The 15,265-nt window shown below is 36.8% G+C and overlaps 1 protein-coding gene across 50 annotated transcripts in view; it reads left to right on the top strand.

Moving 5' to 3' along the window:
• The window catches only part of RIMS2 (regulating synaptic membrane exocytosis 2), a 564,867-nt gene that overhangs the window by 324,785 nt on the left and 224,817 nt on the right, over nucleotides 1-15,265 (top strand). For all 50 annotated transcript variants that reach the window (XM_056111705.1, XM_056111697.1, XM_056111680.1 and 47 more), the window contains 3 exons: nucleotides 1,709-1,777; nucleotides 12,302-12,371; nucleotides 14,950-15,066. In XM_056111705.1, the coding sequence (XP_055967680.1) occupies nucleotides 1,709-1,777; nucleotides 12,302-12,371; nucleotides 14,950-15,066 (256 nt within the window). The remainder of the gene's footprint in view (nucleotides 1-1,708; nucleotides 1,778-12,301; nucleotides 12,372-14,949; nucleotides 15,067-15,265) is intronic.

Raw genomic sequence — 15,265 nt, 5'->3', positions numbered from 1 at the left:
ACTCTGTTGTTACTGTGTTTGGCATATCGAATACATCACGGGTAGCTTGCCAGGCTCAGCTGTGCGAGCGAGATACTCTCGGTAGCTTGCCGGGCTCTCCGAGAGGGGCAGAGGAATTGAACTCAGGTCGGCCATGTTGGCTGCGTGCAAGGCAAACGCCCTACCGCTATGCTATCGCTCCAGCCCTAGACGAATAATACAAGTCATTTTTAAAATAGAAACTCTTTTCTTCATTTGTCATTAAATGTTTTTTGATCTTAAAGAAAGAAGAGTGTTTTAATGGAGAATTGTGTCTGTATTAGTCAGTTGCACTCCTACCTCAGACACACTTAGGAGAGAAGATACATTAAAATCAAATTATTCTGATTTGTACCTGTGGTACATTTCACAATTAAGTGTGAAGACATAATATAATTTAGTTGTCAAAAGCTTAATTTTTTAATGGTATTCTGTATCAGTCAGTTTTGTTAGGGAAATACAGATATGAAATCCTTAAATTTTAAGAATGATTACTTTTCTGTCTTAGATACCAACATGTTACAAATGGGATAAATGAGTATGTTTTGTGGATTTCTCAATTTCTTCTCAGAGTAATAGAGAAATCAGCTAATAGAAGGATGGTTAAGATATCTTAAATTACTCTTCTCTGTGGATGTGAAAGACAGATTTGTATGTGTCTATAGTCATGCAAATAAGAAACGCATGGATACTTTTGAAAATGACATCCTATGTTTTGAAATTTACCTAAATTTAAATGTTTTTTAAAAGCATTTAAAACTTAGTTGCTTTAGATTTCATTTTTTTATCTAATAGATTTTTCTTAATAGGCATCAGATAATATTTGCATATTATTTAGTATTTTAGGAAAAATTTTAAAGTTTTTCAGGGATAATTCTTGCATAAATAGGTAAGACTTTATCATCCACATTATGAAACATGTGAAAACAAGCAGTGTTTCTGACTTCCTGTGGCCTGGCCTTGAGGCATTTTATAATTCTCCAGTAGCACTCCACTGTCCTCCCGTTGTTCATCGATTTGCTCGAGCAGGCCCAGTAACTTCTCCATTGTGAGACTTGTTACTGTGTTTGGCATATCGAATATGTCACAGGTAGCTTTCTAGGTTTTGCTGTGTGGGCAAGATACTCTCGGTAGCTTGCCAGGCTCTCCGAGAGGGGCGGAGGAATCGATCCTAGGTCGGCTGTGTGGAAGGCAAACACCATACCCACTGTGCTAGTGCACCTTAAACCCTGTACTATTTTTTGTAGCCCCCTAAAAAAACCTCAAATATAAAAAAATTACTAAGGTAAAATAGCCTTTATCTTTGCAAGCACCTGAGAGAAATTTAGTGAGGAGCTGGTATCTCCATGCTTAGCCAGGCAGTTGAGCGTGCTCACACGGGGACATTATATGAAATCACAGAACACAAGTTAGATAGAATCTTAGTAAGCTCTCCAGATGCATATGTGGGCACGAGGATGGACAGGCACATGCCAGCAGTGCTCGGTCCTGCTCTGTGACCCGTGCCTCAGGGTGGCCCAACATTTCCTGCCAGGGGACAGGCATGGTGCTGGCCCTCTGAGGAAGAACTTCTCATTAGTCAGGGGGCTGGGAGCAAAACCTCTTCCTTTGTTTTTCAGGTAGGTGGGATTTGCATCACCCCTCCCGCTAAAGTCAGCAATTTTAATTATTGCTATTGTTTACTTTATAGGATCAAAGAGAATAAGTGATAGTGAAGTTTCTGACTACGACTGTGATGATGGAATTGGTGTAGTATCAGGTAAGAATTTCTGAGTTAATTTATGTTCATGAAAAAGAAGAGTAATTTATCATAATTTGTAACTTGATAATGTTTGCAAAGATATAAGAAAACTTTAGCTTACGTTTTTTCTAAAAATTTACAAGTTTACTATACATTAACGACATAAGTCATGCTTTTGTCAGAGTACTACAATCAGCTTATTATTCTCAGTAAACTCACAAGTTTACTGTACATCCACAAGATATGTAATGCTTTGTCAGAATTCTACAATCAGCTTACTATTCTCAATAAAGTTACAGGTTTACTGTATATCCACAACATAAGTAATGCTTCTATCAGAATTATGCAATTAGCTTATTATTCTCAATAAATGGAATGATTCTTCATGTTTCTAATCAGTATTTTTTATGTTTCTATAATGGCATTCTTCATGCTCTGTATAGTCACTTTATAAATTTAAGTTTCATTAATAAAGTGGTATTATTTATAAAGTGTGATTACTGAAGTGAAAGAAGACTTATCCTCCAACAAAAAAGTATCTGATTCCATATAATTAAAAGTTTTAGATAATTGGCAGATGATATATTACTCAGTAACAGTGAAATGACATCCTTAGTAATCAGTTCTCCCAGTAGCCTAAATTTCAAAGTAAGTATGATGCATTTTCTATTAGTCTGACTCATCAACCACCCCTTCCCTCCCCCCAAAAATCAAGAGCAATTTGTTTCCTTCTCCCCTTCTCCCCAAACAACTTTATGAGGCCTTACCCTCCTGAATAAGTTCAGTTGCTGAAACATCTGGACCAATCGTTAGATTGGAAATTCTTATTGAAAGATACAAGTCCTGGACGGGGGCCGGCCTGCTTGCAGCTTCCTAGCAGCATCCTCAGCCCTGCTTCGAATTAGCAGATGGTGTCTGGTGCAGGCAGTTTGGAGCCCAGGAAAGATTCCAGGCCACATCCCGAAGATCCAGTTAACAGAGGCCTGAAGAGGACCAGACAGAACCCTGACTTCACCCTCCACTCCCTAATACTGAACCAGGCAGCTGCAGTTGTGACCACGCGAGATTTCTTCTTCTCCAACTTCTCACTAAAACCACCAATATCCCTGTGAAATCCACAGAAGTGCCTCACTGCCTCTAGAGGCTGAATGACTCTCACAGGAATGAATTACAAAATTTTACAGCAGACACAGTGGGGAAGTGGTGCAAAAACACACTAAGCTCAAGTAGATAATAGCCCGGAAAACTCTCCCAGCACCAACTAGCTCTGTAACTTCTCAGATAGACTTTGATGCAGATGTTTAAGGAGCTCAAAGAAACAATAGTACAGGTACAAGAAAATATGAGCATAGAAATGAAGACTCTGTAAACAGAAGTGACAGAACTGAAGAATTTGGTAGGTAAAGTAGAAAACTCAGTTAACAGCCTCAGTGGTAGAGTGGCAACAACAGCTGAGGGAAAAAATGGTGAACTATAGGACGGGGTGCAAGAAACTGCTAGAAAATAACAGAAGAAAAAAGAAAGATTGGGGGAAAAAACATAGTACCACAGTACTAGGAAATAAGTTCAAGAGGAATAATATACGAATCTTTGGAGTCTCTGAGGAACAGGAAAGAGAATTGGAAGAAAAACCTAGAAATAGTACAAGAAATCATAGAAAAGATTTTATCAGAGTTGAGGAGTGCATGTGCCAAAGTCAAAAGGCCCAAATTGCCCCAGCCAAGAGGGATCCAAATAGAGAAGATTTAAGACATACTGTAATTGAAGTGACAAAAGACAGAGACAGAATATTGCAAGGAGCAAGATCAAAGAAGGAATTCACATACAAATGAAATCCCCTAAGATTCAGAGCAGATTTATCAAATGAGACTCTACAGGCCAGAAAATAATGGGGTAGTGAAAGAGCTAAATTAAATCAACACTTTACCAAGAATATTTTATGTAGCTAAGCAAGATTATCATTCGTATTAGAAGGAATGATTAAAAAAAACTTTTATATACAACCAACAGCTCAGAGACTTCACAGTCTTAAAACCAGTTTTGCAAGAAGCATTCAATGAGCTTCTTTAAACAGCAATACTTAAAAGGTAAGACAAACTTCAAAATCACACCTAATGACCAAAATCACAAAACGACAAAGGATATCTGTTAAATGAGTACTTCTAAATTTTCTGCCTTAGATTTATTAAACTTTGAGCATTTCACTGCAAAAAAATAAGTGAGGTATTAATTTTAGAATTATAGCTTCGGAATGAATATTTTTAACCTGAATTAATTAAATTTTTTGGTTTTTGACTGTTGTTATGGAATTGGGAAAGTCCTACTGTTTTGTGTCTAAGGATCTCATACTTGGTTATGGTGTGCGGGAATCACATACGTGAGATTGCACACCTGGTTGGGCATAGAGCTAGCACTTTTGTTTGTGTGCTGGGGTTGCACCCCTGGTTATGGTTCTCACATATGTGACTGTGAAGTGCTTGGGATTGTGGTCTGTGATATGGAGCAGTGCCAGGATGGAACTCGGAGCCGCATGCATGCAAGGTAGGTGTCTATCACTGAGCCACATCCCTAGGTCCTATAATGGAAACATTTTCTACTATTGTGACTGCAAGAAAGTATGAAATCTTCCTTTGCTGTCCCCAGCATATCCAACTATGTCAAATCTTTCAACAAACTTCTTTGGCAGCTTTTTCATTATACTAGCATATGCCACTGCATTTTCAGTTGTGGTACTGCAGTGTAAAATATCTCACTTCAGGGACCAAGGAGATAGTACAGTGGGTGGGGCACTTGTCTTGCACGTGGCCAACCTGGGTTCAATTTCCAGCATCCTGTATGGTCTCTTGAGCACCTCCAGGAGTAATTCCTAAGTACAAAGCAGGGAGTCAGTCCTGAGAAGCAAACCAACTGCTGGAAAACAAACAACCCCAAGTTGTTTTAGAAAGTCACAGTTCAAAAATGATATATCTGAAATGATTTAATACTTTAAGTAATTTTAATTACTTTCAAAATAGAATAATTTATATATTATGTATGTTTATATATAATGTATTTATAATATATAATATATTTATATACCATTATTTCCTTAATATTATAAAAGTACTTGATCTCTTCTTGAAGCTTAATTACCTAAGCAAGCTTCCTACTTATGAGTCATTGCAGTCTAAATATGTTCTAGTTTATGTGAAAAATGTTACAGCTACATCATTGATTGATAGCAAATTTTGACCCTTCTTCTTAGAGTGGGTCAGCTAGGATGCTCTGATGTGCTACTTGGAAAGTTTTGGGTTATTGCAAATCACACTGGGAGGTCCTCCAGAACTGATCCTGAGTCTCTGCTCAGGAGTGGTCCCAAGTGGTGCTTGGGGAACATTTGTGGTGCCAGGGATTTGAATTAGCACCAGCAGAATGCAAGGCAAGCACGTTAGCTCCTGTACCATCTCACCGGCCCTATCACTGTTCTATTTTAAATAACTCAGTGACTGTCTTTTAGCCATTATTTTTTTCAACAAGAGTGAACAGTATGCAATTTATTGTTACTGTCAGCGTATCCTTCACGTGTTATGTTTGTGAATTAAACTTCAACAAAGTGCTTTTGAAAAATATTTCCTATGACCTCTTTAAAATCATTACATTTTGTTTTTCTGTCTGTATTCTTTTCTTCTGTAAATGTACAAACAGTTCTACTTCCCCTTCCTCTGTGTCTAGCCACAGCAGACTCTTAATTTTGCTGGCATTTTTGGACACATCCCAAATCTTTCACTTTCTGTTTCTAGGATGACAAAGATATTGTTTAACATGATCATTGAATTATATTTCTGCTCTGACACTGGGATTGTGTCAGAATAGAAACATTCTTGGAGAAAAAACTTTACAGGATCTTTGATTGTGTTAATGCTCTGGAATATTTTTCTTTGTTTTTACAAAGTAATAATGTGAAATGTGAAATAAAAGGACAAATTAAATTGTTAACTCTGTATTAATTATTTTCCAATACCATGAAAATACTCTTCTTGATATTATTTTTAAATGTCCTGAAATTAGTTTTACATACTCTGAAATTTTTCTCAACTTTTTTTATCTATGCAAAAATGTGTAAGTGAATCATTTGATAGTTAATTGAGGAAAATAGACTATTAGCATGTTCTATTTTTTCTAATTAAATGTGTTTTTGTGATAATTTCTCCACTATATTCTATGGTTATGTATTAAGTGCATCTTAAATCAGTAATAGAAATCACTATTAAGTCACCTTTAGAAATTTGAAATCATCACCACATTATCTTTATAACTATAAAAGTTAGGAAAGTGTTTCCTTATTTTAGAAAATGAATTATTTAAAAATTAAATTTCTAAAGCGTTATTTTTCTTAGGTCCATAATTTTAGTAAAAGATGCTCTATTACATGCTATAATGGCTATTAGAGATATGCATTTTAACTTTTTAAGAAATATTTTTTATTATGTCTTCCTATTTTAGAGTACAAATATAAAAATTAACTTCAATATAGAAAAAAGTCTTCAATTTGATGATGTGATTGAAATGATTCTATATTTACTCTAAAAAATTAAAAAATTTCAAATGAGTTTATCTGTCCATATGTGTTCATATCCTTAGACACAGTGACTACTTTTGTTAACTAGTATTTAAAATTCATAGTTAAACATTTGGGGGACCATGGCCCTCTGAATACTAGGCATCTATGTGTTCAGGAAACATTTAGAGACCTTCGAGGTCCCATTGTTAAGCATCTTAGAACAATAAATTTCATACTGAAACTAGAGTGGTAGAAGGACAAATTCGGTTTCTTTCTGCTTGGTGTGCTCCCATTCCATATATTGACTGTACTTTGAATGATCTAGTTAAAGAACCAGCACCCCGAAAGAGAAAGCAATGAAATAGCTGCTGTTGGACATCTTTGAAGTTTAAATGGCTTGGAAATTGATACATAGATCTAAGGACAAAAGTCACTAAGATATGGCTTTTCCTCACCCTGCATATCTCCTGGGCAGCCTCCCAGCCGTCCCCAGCCCCTCTGACCGTAGCTCAAAACCTTTCCCAAATCAGAACCGTTGGCTGCTTTATTTATTTAAGTTTTCCACTTTTGCAAGACAGATGTCTCAAAAATTTGCTATTGCCAGACATAATATTTTCCATGTGCTCTTTAGTTTATTCCAATGAACTCAAGTCAAAGGAAATCTTGACTTTACATTAGAATTTTGCATTTCTAATGTTGCTCTTCAAAGTAAATGGAAACTTTGATATTGAAATTTCGGTTTCTCCGAAGCAATTTCAACATGGATTTTGCTCTCCCCCATCCTTTGTCCCTGATTAATAGAAATGATTATAATTAAACTTTGAATTTGACTCACCTTACAACCTTAAGAAATGGAATAAGTATGTTTACATATATATGTAACATGAATAATTATCACTAATATTTTAGTATTATTTTCTACTCCAACTTGAAACAATACATAATCTATTCCTTCATTGGGAAGATAGAGAGTTTAATTATCTCTCAAGAGAAAGATTGATAATTAGTTCTTAAATGTCACCTATAATCTTCTAATTTCCTAAGCCAATTATCTAACCAGTTCTCATTTTTAATCACTTGAGTAGCACTTTGCAGTATTAATTATTAATACAATCTTAAAGCTCTGTATTTCTTTTTAAAGTATTATGGTTAGCTGAGTTCTCTTGTCTTAATTCTTCTCTCCTTTTCTTACCAGACCCCTTAAAACTTTTTATTGGTGATAACTCTTTTCTCTCTATGTGTATTCTTACGCTGGGTCTCAGTTGATTCTCTCTTTGTAAACAACTCTCAACCCATTCTCAACAGTCTTAATGCCTTTCCCAGGAGACTTTTCATTGTATGTAACTCCAATTTTGCCTCTCCAAACTGGAAGACCAGTCCAAACCTCTCTATAAACTCTGCTTCTTCATGAGTAAATCAAAGATAAACGTCACGTATTTCTTCCTCAATTTGTTCTATATCTAGTCAAAATATTTTACTGGTTCATATCAGAAAGGACTCTGTCCTTGGACTTTTTCTTCTTTCCATTACCCATTCCCTTAGTTTTCTCTGTTTGAAGTTCCGTGTCTTTACATATCACTTATGTGTTAAAAATACTGAATTTTCAGTCAGTTACTGCTTATTTGTACTTTAAAATTTTATATTCTACTCCTCACTTGGCAGCTCTACCCAGAAATGTAGTAAAAGTCTCTATGTGAACTTGTTCAAAATTGAACTTGTGCCCTTGTCTATTAAGCCATGTTATTTGAAAGTAACTGCATTTTATTCACATGAATTAATTTTTTTACTTTTTAAATTTTTAAAACTATTTATTTTTAAGTCTATTATATTTTTATTGAATCTCCATGAGATAGAACATTACAAAATTGTTCGTATCGCATTTCAGTCATAAAATGTTTCAACACTCATCCCTTCACTAGTGTAATTTCCCAGCACCAGGGTCCCCAATTTCCCTTCCATCCATCCAAGCCACTCCTCCACCCCAGCCTACCTTTATAGCAGGCACTTCTCTCCTCTCTCTCTCTCTCTCTCTCTCTCTCTCTCTCTCTCTCCCCCCTCCCTCCTTCTCTCTCTCTCATTTCAGGTATTGTGGTTTATGATACAGATGCTGAAAGGTTATCAAGTATATCCCTTTACCTGCTTTCAACACTCAGTTCTTGTCCAGAGTGATCATTTCCAACTAGTATTGTCATATTGTTATATTGTCATTCCTCTGACCCCAATATGCCATCAGGCTGCACTAGTGATGACAGAGACAAATGGAGACACTACTGGTGCCCACTCGAGCAAATCGATGAACAATGGGGTGATAGTGATAGTGATAGTGATAGTGATTGTCATAATGGACCTTCCTCTATCTTAACTATCCTCTATCTCCCACACCATTGACCAACCAATGACCAGTTCTCCTGACCCATTTTCCCTGGCCTTGGATATTAGTTTCATACTGTGTTTTTTAAATATCCCACAAATTAATGCAGTCATTCTATATCTGTCCCTCTTCTTCTGACTCTTTTCATTCAGCATAATACTCTCCAGGTCTATCCATTTGTTTAGTTGTTTATTTTTGATTGAATCACTGTGAGACACTTTTCACTCTCTGACTATTCCATCACTTGCACCATTCCAGGCATCCTGTTATCTTTGCTATTCTATGAACATGTCAGCTTTCTATCTTGGCCTCTTTGCACTTACTTAGAACCTTGGTTCTAAACATGTTTTATTGGGCAAACCATCTTATCTCCTTCTAGTCTTTCTGAAATGCCATTTTCTTGACCAGTCTTAGCAGTCCTGACTACCATATATAAAACTGGAAAGTGTCTCCCTATTATGGCTTCTGGCATTTTGATCTTACACTATTACATTTACTCTGTAGCTCCCAGTCACCTTCAAACATATCATATAAACATCAATTGGATTTTATTTTTTCTGTAGTTCTTCAGCTAGAATTTCAACTCCACAAGAACAGGGCTTTTGCCTTTTTTCATTGCAATACATATACAATATACATTTACTCCATAGCTCCCAGTCACCTTCAAACATATCATATAAACATCAATTGGATTTTATTTTTTCTGTAATTCTTCAGCTAGAATTTCAACTCCACAAGAACAGGGCTTTTGCCTTTTTTCATTGCAATACATGTACAATACATCATAAAAATTTCCAAATATTTATTAAATGTATTGATTCTGCTGAGTCTATTGCCTTTACCACTCATTACATTCTGATTGAGCCCCTAGCTATATGCAGCTATTTTATTTTAAATTGATTTTAAATCAATAATTTAATGTCTCAGTAGTAGCAGGCAGATTTCAAATTCTCAGGATTCAGGTGTGTCTCAAATCTCCCATGCCAGAAGTGCTGACAGAGTTATTTCCATCAGATCAACAAGGTCTGCTGCACAGTGCTGTTCTGTAAGATCCAGTGATGGATCTCCCTGCAGTCCCTGTGACCTTCACTTTGAACTGTGCACTGCTGTCCGCGTCATCTTCCCTGATTATTACTTGCATCATGAAAACTGGATATGGTATTGAAACACAATGACAACATTTGCTTTAGAAGTTCTTGTTTTACATCCTAGCCCTAAAACTAGACACTTAAGGTCAGTTTCTTTGTTTTGGGTTCCTCAAAAGTAAAAGAATGCATTATCTGGTTGTGTTTTGTTTTTTTCTGTTTGTTTTTTAACAGATGTTTGTATCACATGATGTCTCTATTCCTGAAAGAGTTAAAAAACAAAAGTGTGTTTTATGAAATCCTGGACCAAAATCAACAGGGCTTTAGGGCAAACCAGGTTCACTAAGGCCATCCAAATGCACATGATGTTTGTAATCAGAACGCTTATATAAAAACATAAGCATTTTTAAAGAGTTTTATTAAAGCATCGTGATTTTCAAAGTTATTCATATTCATATTCATATTGAATTTTAGACATACAACATTGTAGCAATGATCCCACCACCAGTGTCTACTTCCTCATCTGTCAAGGTTCCCTTTATTATTCCCCATCACCCCACCACCACCACCACCACCTTGACAGAAACCTGTCTAAGTTCAGTTGTTAAAGTCTGGGCTTCTTGACTTCAGTGTTGTTGACTCTGTGGTTTGGGAAAATGTAAGGAAAATTTAAAAGCCACACTATGATTGAAGCAATAGAAAATATTAAATGTTGGACTCTGAAAGTAAACAAAGATATCTGAATGAAAGGGAAGGAGAATGCATCTATAAAATTATGGGGTCAGGAAAAATATTCCCAAACACAAGGAAAAGCCCTGGCAAACAGCTTTCGAGATTTGTGGACCACTGGGGATGGAGGAGCATGAGCTCAGGCCTTGTGTTCGTCGGCATGCAGCAACCACCCTGCTGTTAGCACCCATCGACTTCTGCAGCTCAGAATTACTTGGTTGCTGGTGGTGGGACAGGAGGCCATTGGTGCTTCCTCTGTATTCCAGCCCCCTTCTCTAGAGAAGTACTCTGAACAGATGGATACCGCTTGATACTAGATTTCCCTTAGCCATTCATTAGCTGCTGTCCTGCTCCCAAGTGCAAAAGTCCAGACCTCCGGCCTCAGAGTGGATCAATTCTGGAACAATTCCCATTCTAGGCCTCAGAGAGTGCTCTCTCGGGCCACTTCTATGCTTAATTTCTCCCCAGGTCTTACGCTACTCTTATTCTTTTTTTGTGAGACAGCTTTTTTAGTTATTTGTGTGCACCCAAATCTTGTCTCTTACTCTGTTTCTAGGGAGCCTAAATTAAGACAGTGCTGTAAAATGTTAAAGCTCTGTGGAAAGCCTCATGTGAGCCACTGCGTTTTTAGAGCTATTTCTGAAACAAGTGTTAAAGCATTTCATTAAATGACTCACGGAGATAGCAAAGAAGATATGGTTGGGTGATAACAGATCCTGCTCAGAAAAGGTTCAAGCTTGTCCTGTGCTAAATGATGCTTTAGATATACAGCTTCAAGTCAAGCTCGTCTCACCTTCATCCCTCCCCTCACTGACCCTCACTGTTCCCACATTATTTCTAGCACGTTAGAATCTCTCACTCATTTTCTCCCTCTTGGTCACTTACTTTCTAGAACTTATATGGATTTCATCACCACTTGACATGTCAGTTATTGTGCTTTGTTCAATCTGCCAATTTACCCTGTATTCATTGTCAGGCTTCTGTTGTATCTCATTTTCATCGATATTATAAGGTAACCCAGTTTACATAGTTACTTTCAGTGGTATCAGAGTAAAATAAATAATAAAATAAAGGCTCTCCCGTTGATCATTGATTTGCTCGAGCGGGCCCAGTAATGTCTCTATTGGAGACTTTGTTGTTACTGTGTTTGGCATATCGAATACGTCACGGGGAGCTTGCCAGGCTCTGCCGTGCAGGCGAGCTCTCGGTAGCTTGCCAGGCTCTCAGAGAAGGGCGGAGGAATCGAACTCAGATCGGCCATGTTGGCTGTGTGCAAGGCAAATGCCCTACCGCTGTGCTATATCAGAGTGCTTTTCGATATTATTGGTTTCTTAAAGAAATATGATAGTGTTTTAGAAATTTGTGAACTTCGTAATTGTGCATTTTTTATAATTGTTGCTAAGTATTTGAATTTCTTCTTGATCAGCAAAGAAATGAAAATACTTTTAGAATAATCTTGTTTTTTACCGAAATCGTTTATGAACTATATAAAATTTTTACTCTGCCTTGTACAGTGTCGTGTACATAGTAGTACCAGTATTTGAGTGCTTGTCATTCATTTTTAAGTATTTATAAAATATTATATAGTCTTGATGTTACACGTTATTTATTATGCCTCAGCTTAAGACATGCAAAGACCTCCAGCCTTACCATTATGTTTTTTAGTAGAATATGCGGTACAAAAGGACTTAGTGAATAGATAATTATAATGTCAGTTTTTCCACATTTAGATCATCGACACAGTGGTTGAGATCTTCAAAGCTCGACATTTTCAGTGCCTGAACAAGTAATGTAATGAAATCATTATTCACCAACAGGGTCCCCTCATCGAGTTGATGTAGCAGGAAGGACTAGATCATGGTCCCCCAGCGTCCCTCCTCCACAAAGGTAAGGAAGCCCACATATTCTAGTGGCATGATGGTCCTATATCCTATTTATCACAAAGTATCACTAATAATCTCTAAATATAATAATTCACATGGGGAATACTGTTTAAGGAAAAGCAAAAATTTTATTCATTAATCAGTAATCTCAATTAATATAAAAATATGAAAAGTAAGCACCTTTGTAACTTTTGATATTCTATATATTGTTTTTTGTAAAGAGTTCAAAACCATAAGGAAGATACAGTTTTAGATCACATCACATTATTTAACACATCTAGTTAGAACCCACTCAGTATACTCATAAGTGATTTAGGTATCAATCATTTAAGAAGAAGGAAAAAGGGGGCCAACGATAGTATAGTGGTTAAGGTGCTTGCCATACGTGCAATCAACCTGAGTTTGACCTTTCGCACCTGATATGCTTCCCCAGGAATGATGCATAACGCAGAGCTAGGAATAAGCCCTGAGCACCATTGGGTATAGCCCCTCTCACGCCCCCAAAAAGAATTAGGAAAAGTTAAAGATTGGTGGAGCTTTAAAATTAGATGTAGTCATACAAAGTATAGAAATAATGCATGGGTCATGGAAAAATGGCTCCAAAAATCTGCGACTTCAATTCTTCTGCCTAGTAGAAAAATGTCTACTTTAACCCAGATAAATACTAAAGTAGTGGTTAGCTTAATGGGATGAGAAATATGAAAATCTTTGCTAAGAAGAAATATCTGTATAAGCCACATTTTCAGATGTAGATTGGACCATTTATTAAAGCTTTAGAGTTATCATATTTACAGATTTAATTTATATTATGCACTAAAATAGTGTATATTTTATTGAGATAATTGGAATAATTAAAAAAACTAATAAATCCAGAAAGAGTTTAAAATATCTGAAGATTGAATTCACCAAGATCATTAATGGGAACAAAATTATTGACAGACTTTTGTAAAGAATTTTGCTTTAATGTGGTAGACTAGGGGCTGGAGCAATAGCACAGCAGGTAGGGCATTTGCCTTGCAGGGGGCCAACTCGTGTTCGATTCCTCCACCCCTCTCAGAGAGCCCCGGCAAGCTACCGAGCTACCGAGAGTATTTCACCCGCAGGGCAAAGTCTGGCAAACTATCCATGACATATTCGATATGCCAAACACAGTAACAATAAGCCTCAAAATGGAGACATTACTGGGCCCACTCAAGCAAATTGATGAGCAACGGGAAGACAGTGCCACAGTGGTAGACTTGGGCTGGAGAGGAAGTACAGGGTTAAGAACTTGCAATGCATGTGGCTGACCCCCTTTTGATCCCCAGCACTGTATGTGGTTCTACCAAGCACCTCATGAGCATAGAGGTAGTATGAATAGCCCTGGAGAACCTCATGATTATCAGAGTGTGGCCCAACTCCCCAGTGTAATAGACATCAATAGAATGATAAGATTTATAATTAGAAGGAAACGTTTAAGACAAAACTAGATTTTAAATTTGTAATTTCAAGAAATTAAATCCTTATTAAAATAAATAAATATATGGTGAAGAATGCTTGACTTTTTTTTTAACTTCCAGGTGACATTTTTTATTTATTTTTTAATTTTATTGAATCACCATGAGATAGTTACAAGCTTTCATGTTTGGGTTACAATAACACAATGATCAAACACCCATCCCTGCACCAGTGCACATTCCCCACCACCATTATCACTTGCCTCCATGGCAGACAGTATTCCCCATAATCTCTCTCTACTTTTGGGCATTATGGTTTGAAATATAGAATGCTTGACTTTTACTTAAGAATTTTGAGTATGCTGAAAGGAAATAGACACAGGTTTTAGGCTGCATTCTAATCTCTCCTACAGCTGAGCATAATAGAAAACCCTCAATAGTAGTCTATGTAGAAAAGGCTTATCCTGACACTCAAAAATGAACTGTATAAGTGAGAAATTCAGAATAATCCAAAAAATTTATGAAGCTAGAGAGATAATATGGTGGGAAGAGTGTTTGCCTTCATACAGCCAGCATGCAAGTCAAGTTTGATCCCCAACGCACCATATGGTTTTCTGAGCACGGCCAGGACTGATCCTGGAGGGCAGAGCCAGGAGTAAGTCCTAAGCACCTCCATGCATGGCCCCCAAACCAGAACTAAATAAAAAAGTTATAAAGACTCGAGAGTAGATTTGTAAAAGTAAATGACAATTATCATCTTTAAGAGAAAATCCAACAATGTATTTCCCATGAGAAACATGTTGAACTCTTTTCACGACATCAATCTAATTTTCCTTCTTTCTGTTTTCATTGTGATCACCACTGCAGTACTGGGATTCATTCATTAGTTGTTCAGACAATCCTTTGTCTGTCCCCATTGATCCTACTTGTTTGGTCTCTGCTGCAGCTCCTGTCTCCAGCTTTCACTACCAGTGTCCATCTTACACCACTAGCCAGAGGTGTACTTATTTAAGGCAAAACAATAAGCTTACACTTCACATTACAGAATGTTTTTTGGGTTTTTTCTACTGTATTAATAAGATTCATTTCTCACTGTTGTGTATGATTATTGTGTGTTAAGATAGTTCATGTATCTTGCTCTTTCAGTCGGAATGTGGAACAGGGGCTTCGAGGGACACGCTCAGCTACTGGACATTACAATACAATTAGCCGAATGGATAGGCATCGTGTGGCGGATGACCGTTACTCTCCAGACAGAGAGAGGTAAATGTGGTTAAATAGCATTGGACCTTGTAACTGCTGCCTTCAGAAAGGTGTTATCCTAAAATGTGTTAATTCTGAACCGGGTATTTCATATCTTTGTTTTTAAAGCTTTAAAAAAAACTTTAAAGTTTTGTCTACTAATTAATTTTAAAAAGTAATGAAGTAAAAGCAACTTTTTCCTGGATAAGGAAGAAAATCA

Source organism: Sorex fumeus, unplaced genomic scaffold (genome assembly GCF_029834395.1).
Source record: "Sorex fumeus unplaced genomic scaffold, SorFum_2.1 ptg000002l, whole genome shotgun sequence".
Taxonomy (NCBI): domain Eukaryota; kingdom Metazoa; phylum Chordata; class Mammalia; order Eulipotyphla; family Soricidae; genus Sorex; species Sorex fumeus.
This window is presented reverse-complemented; position numbering and strand designations above follow the sequence as displayed.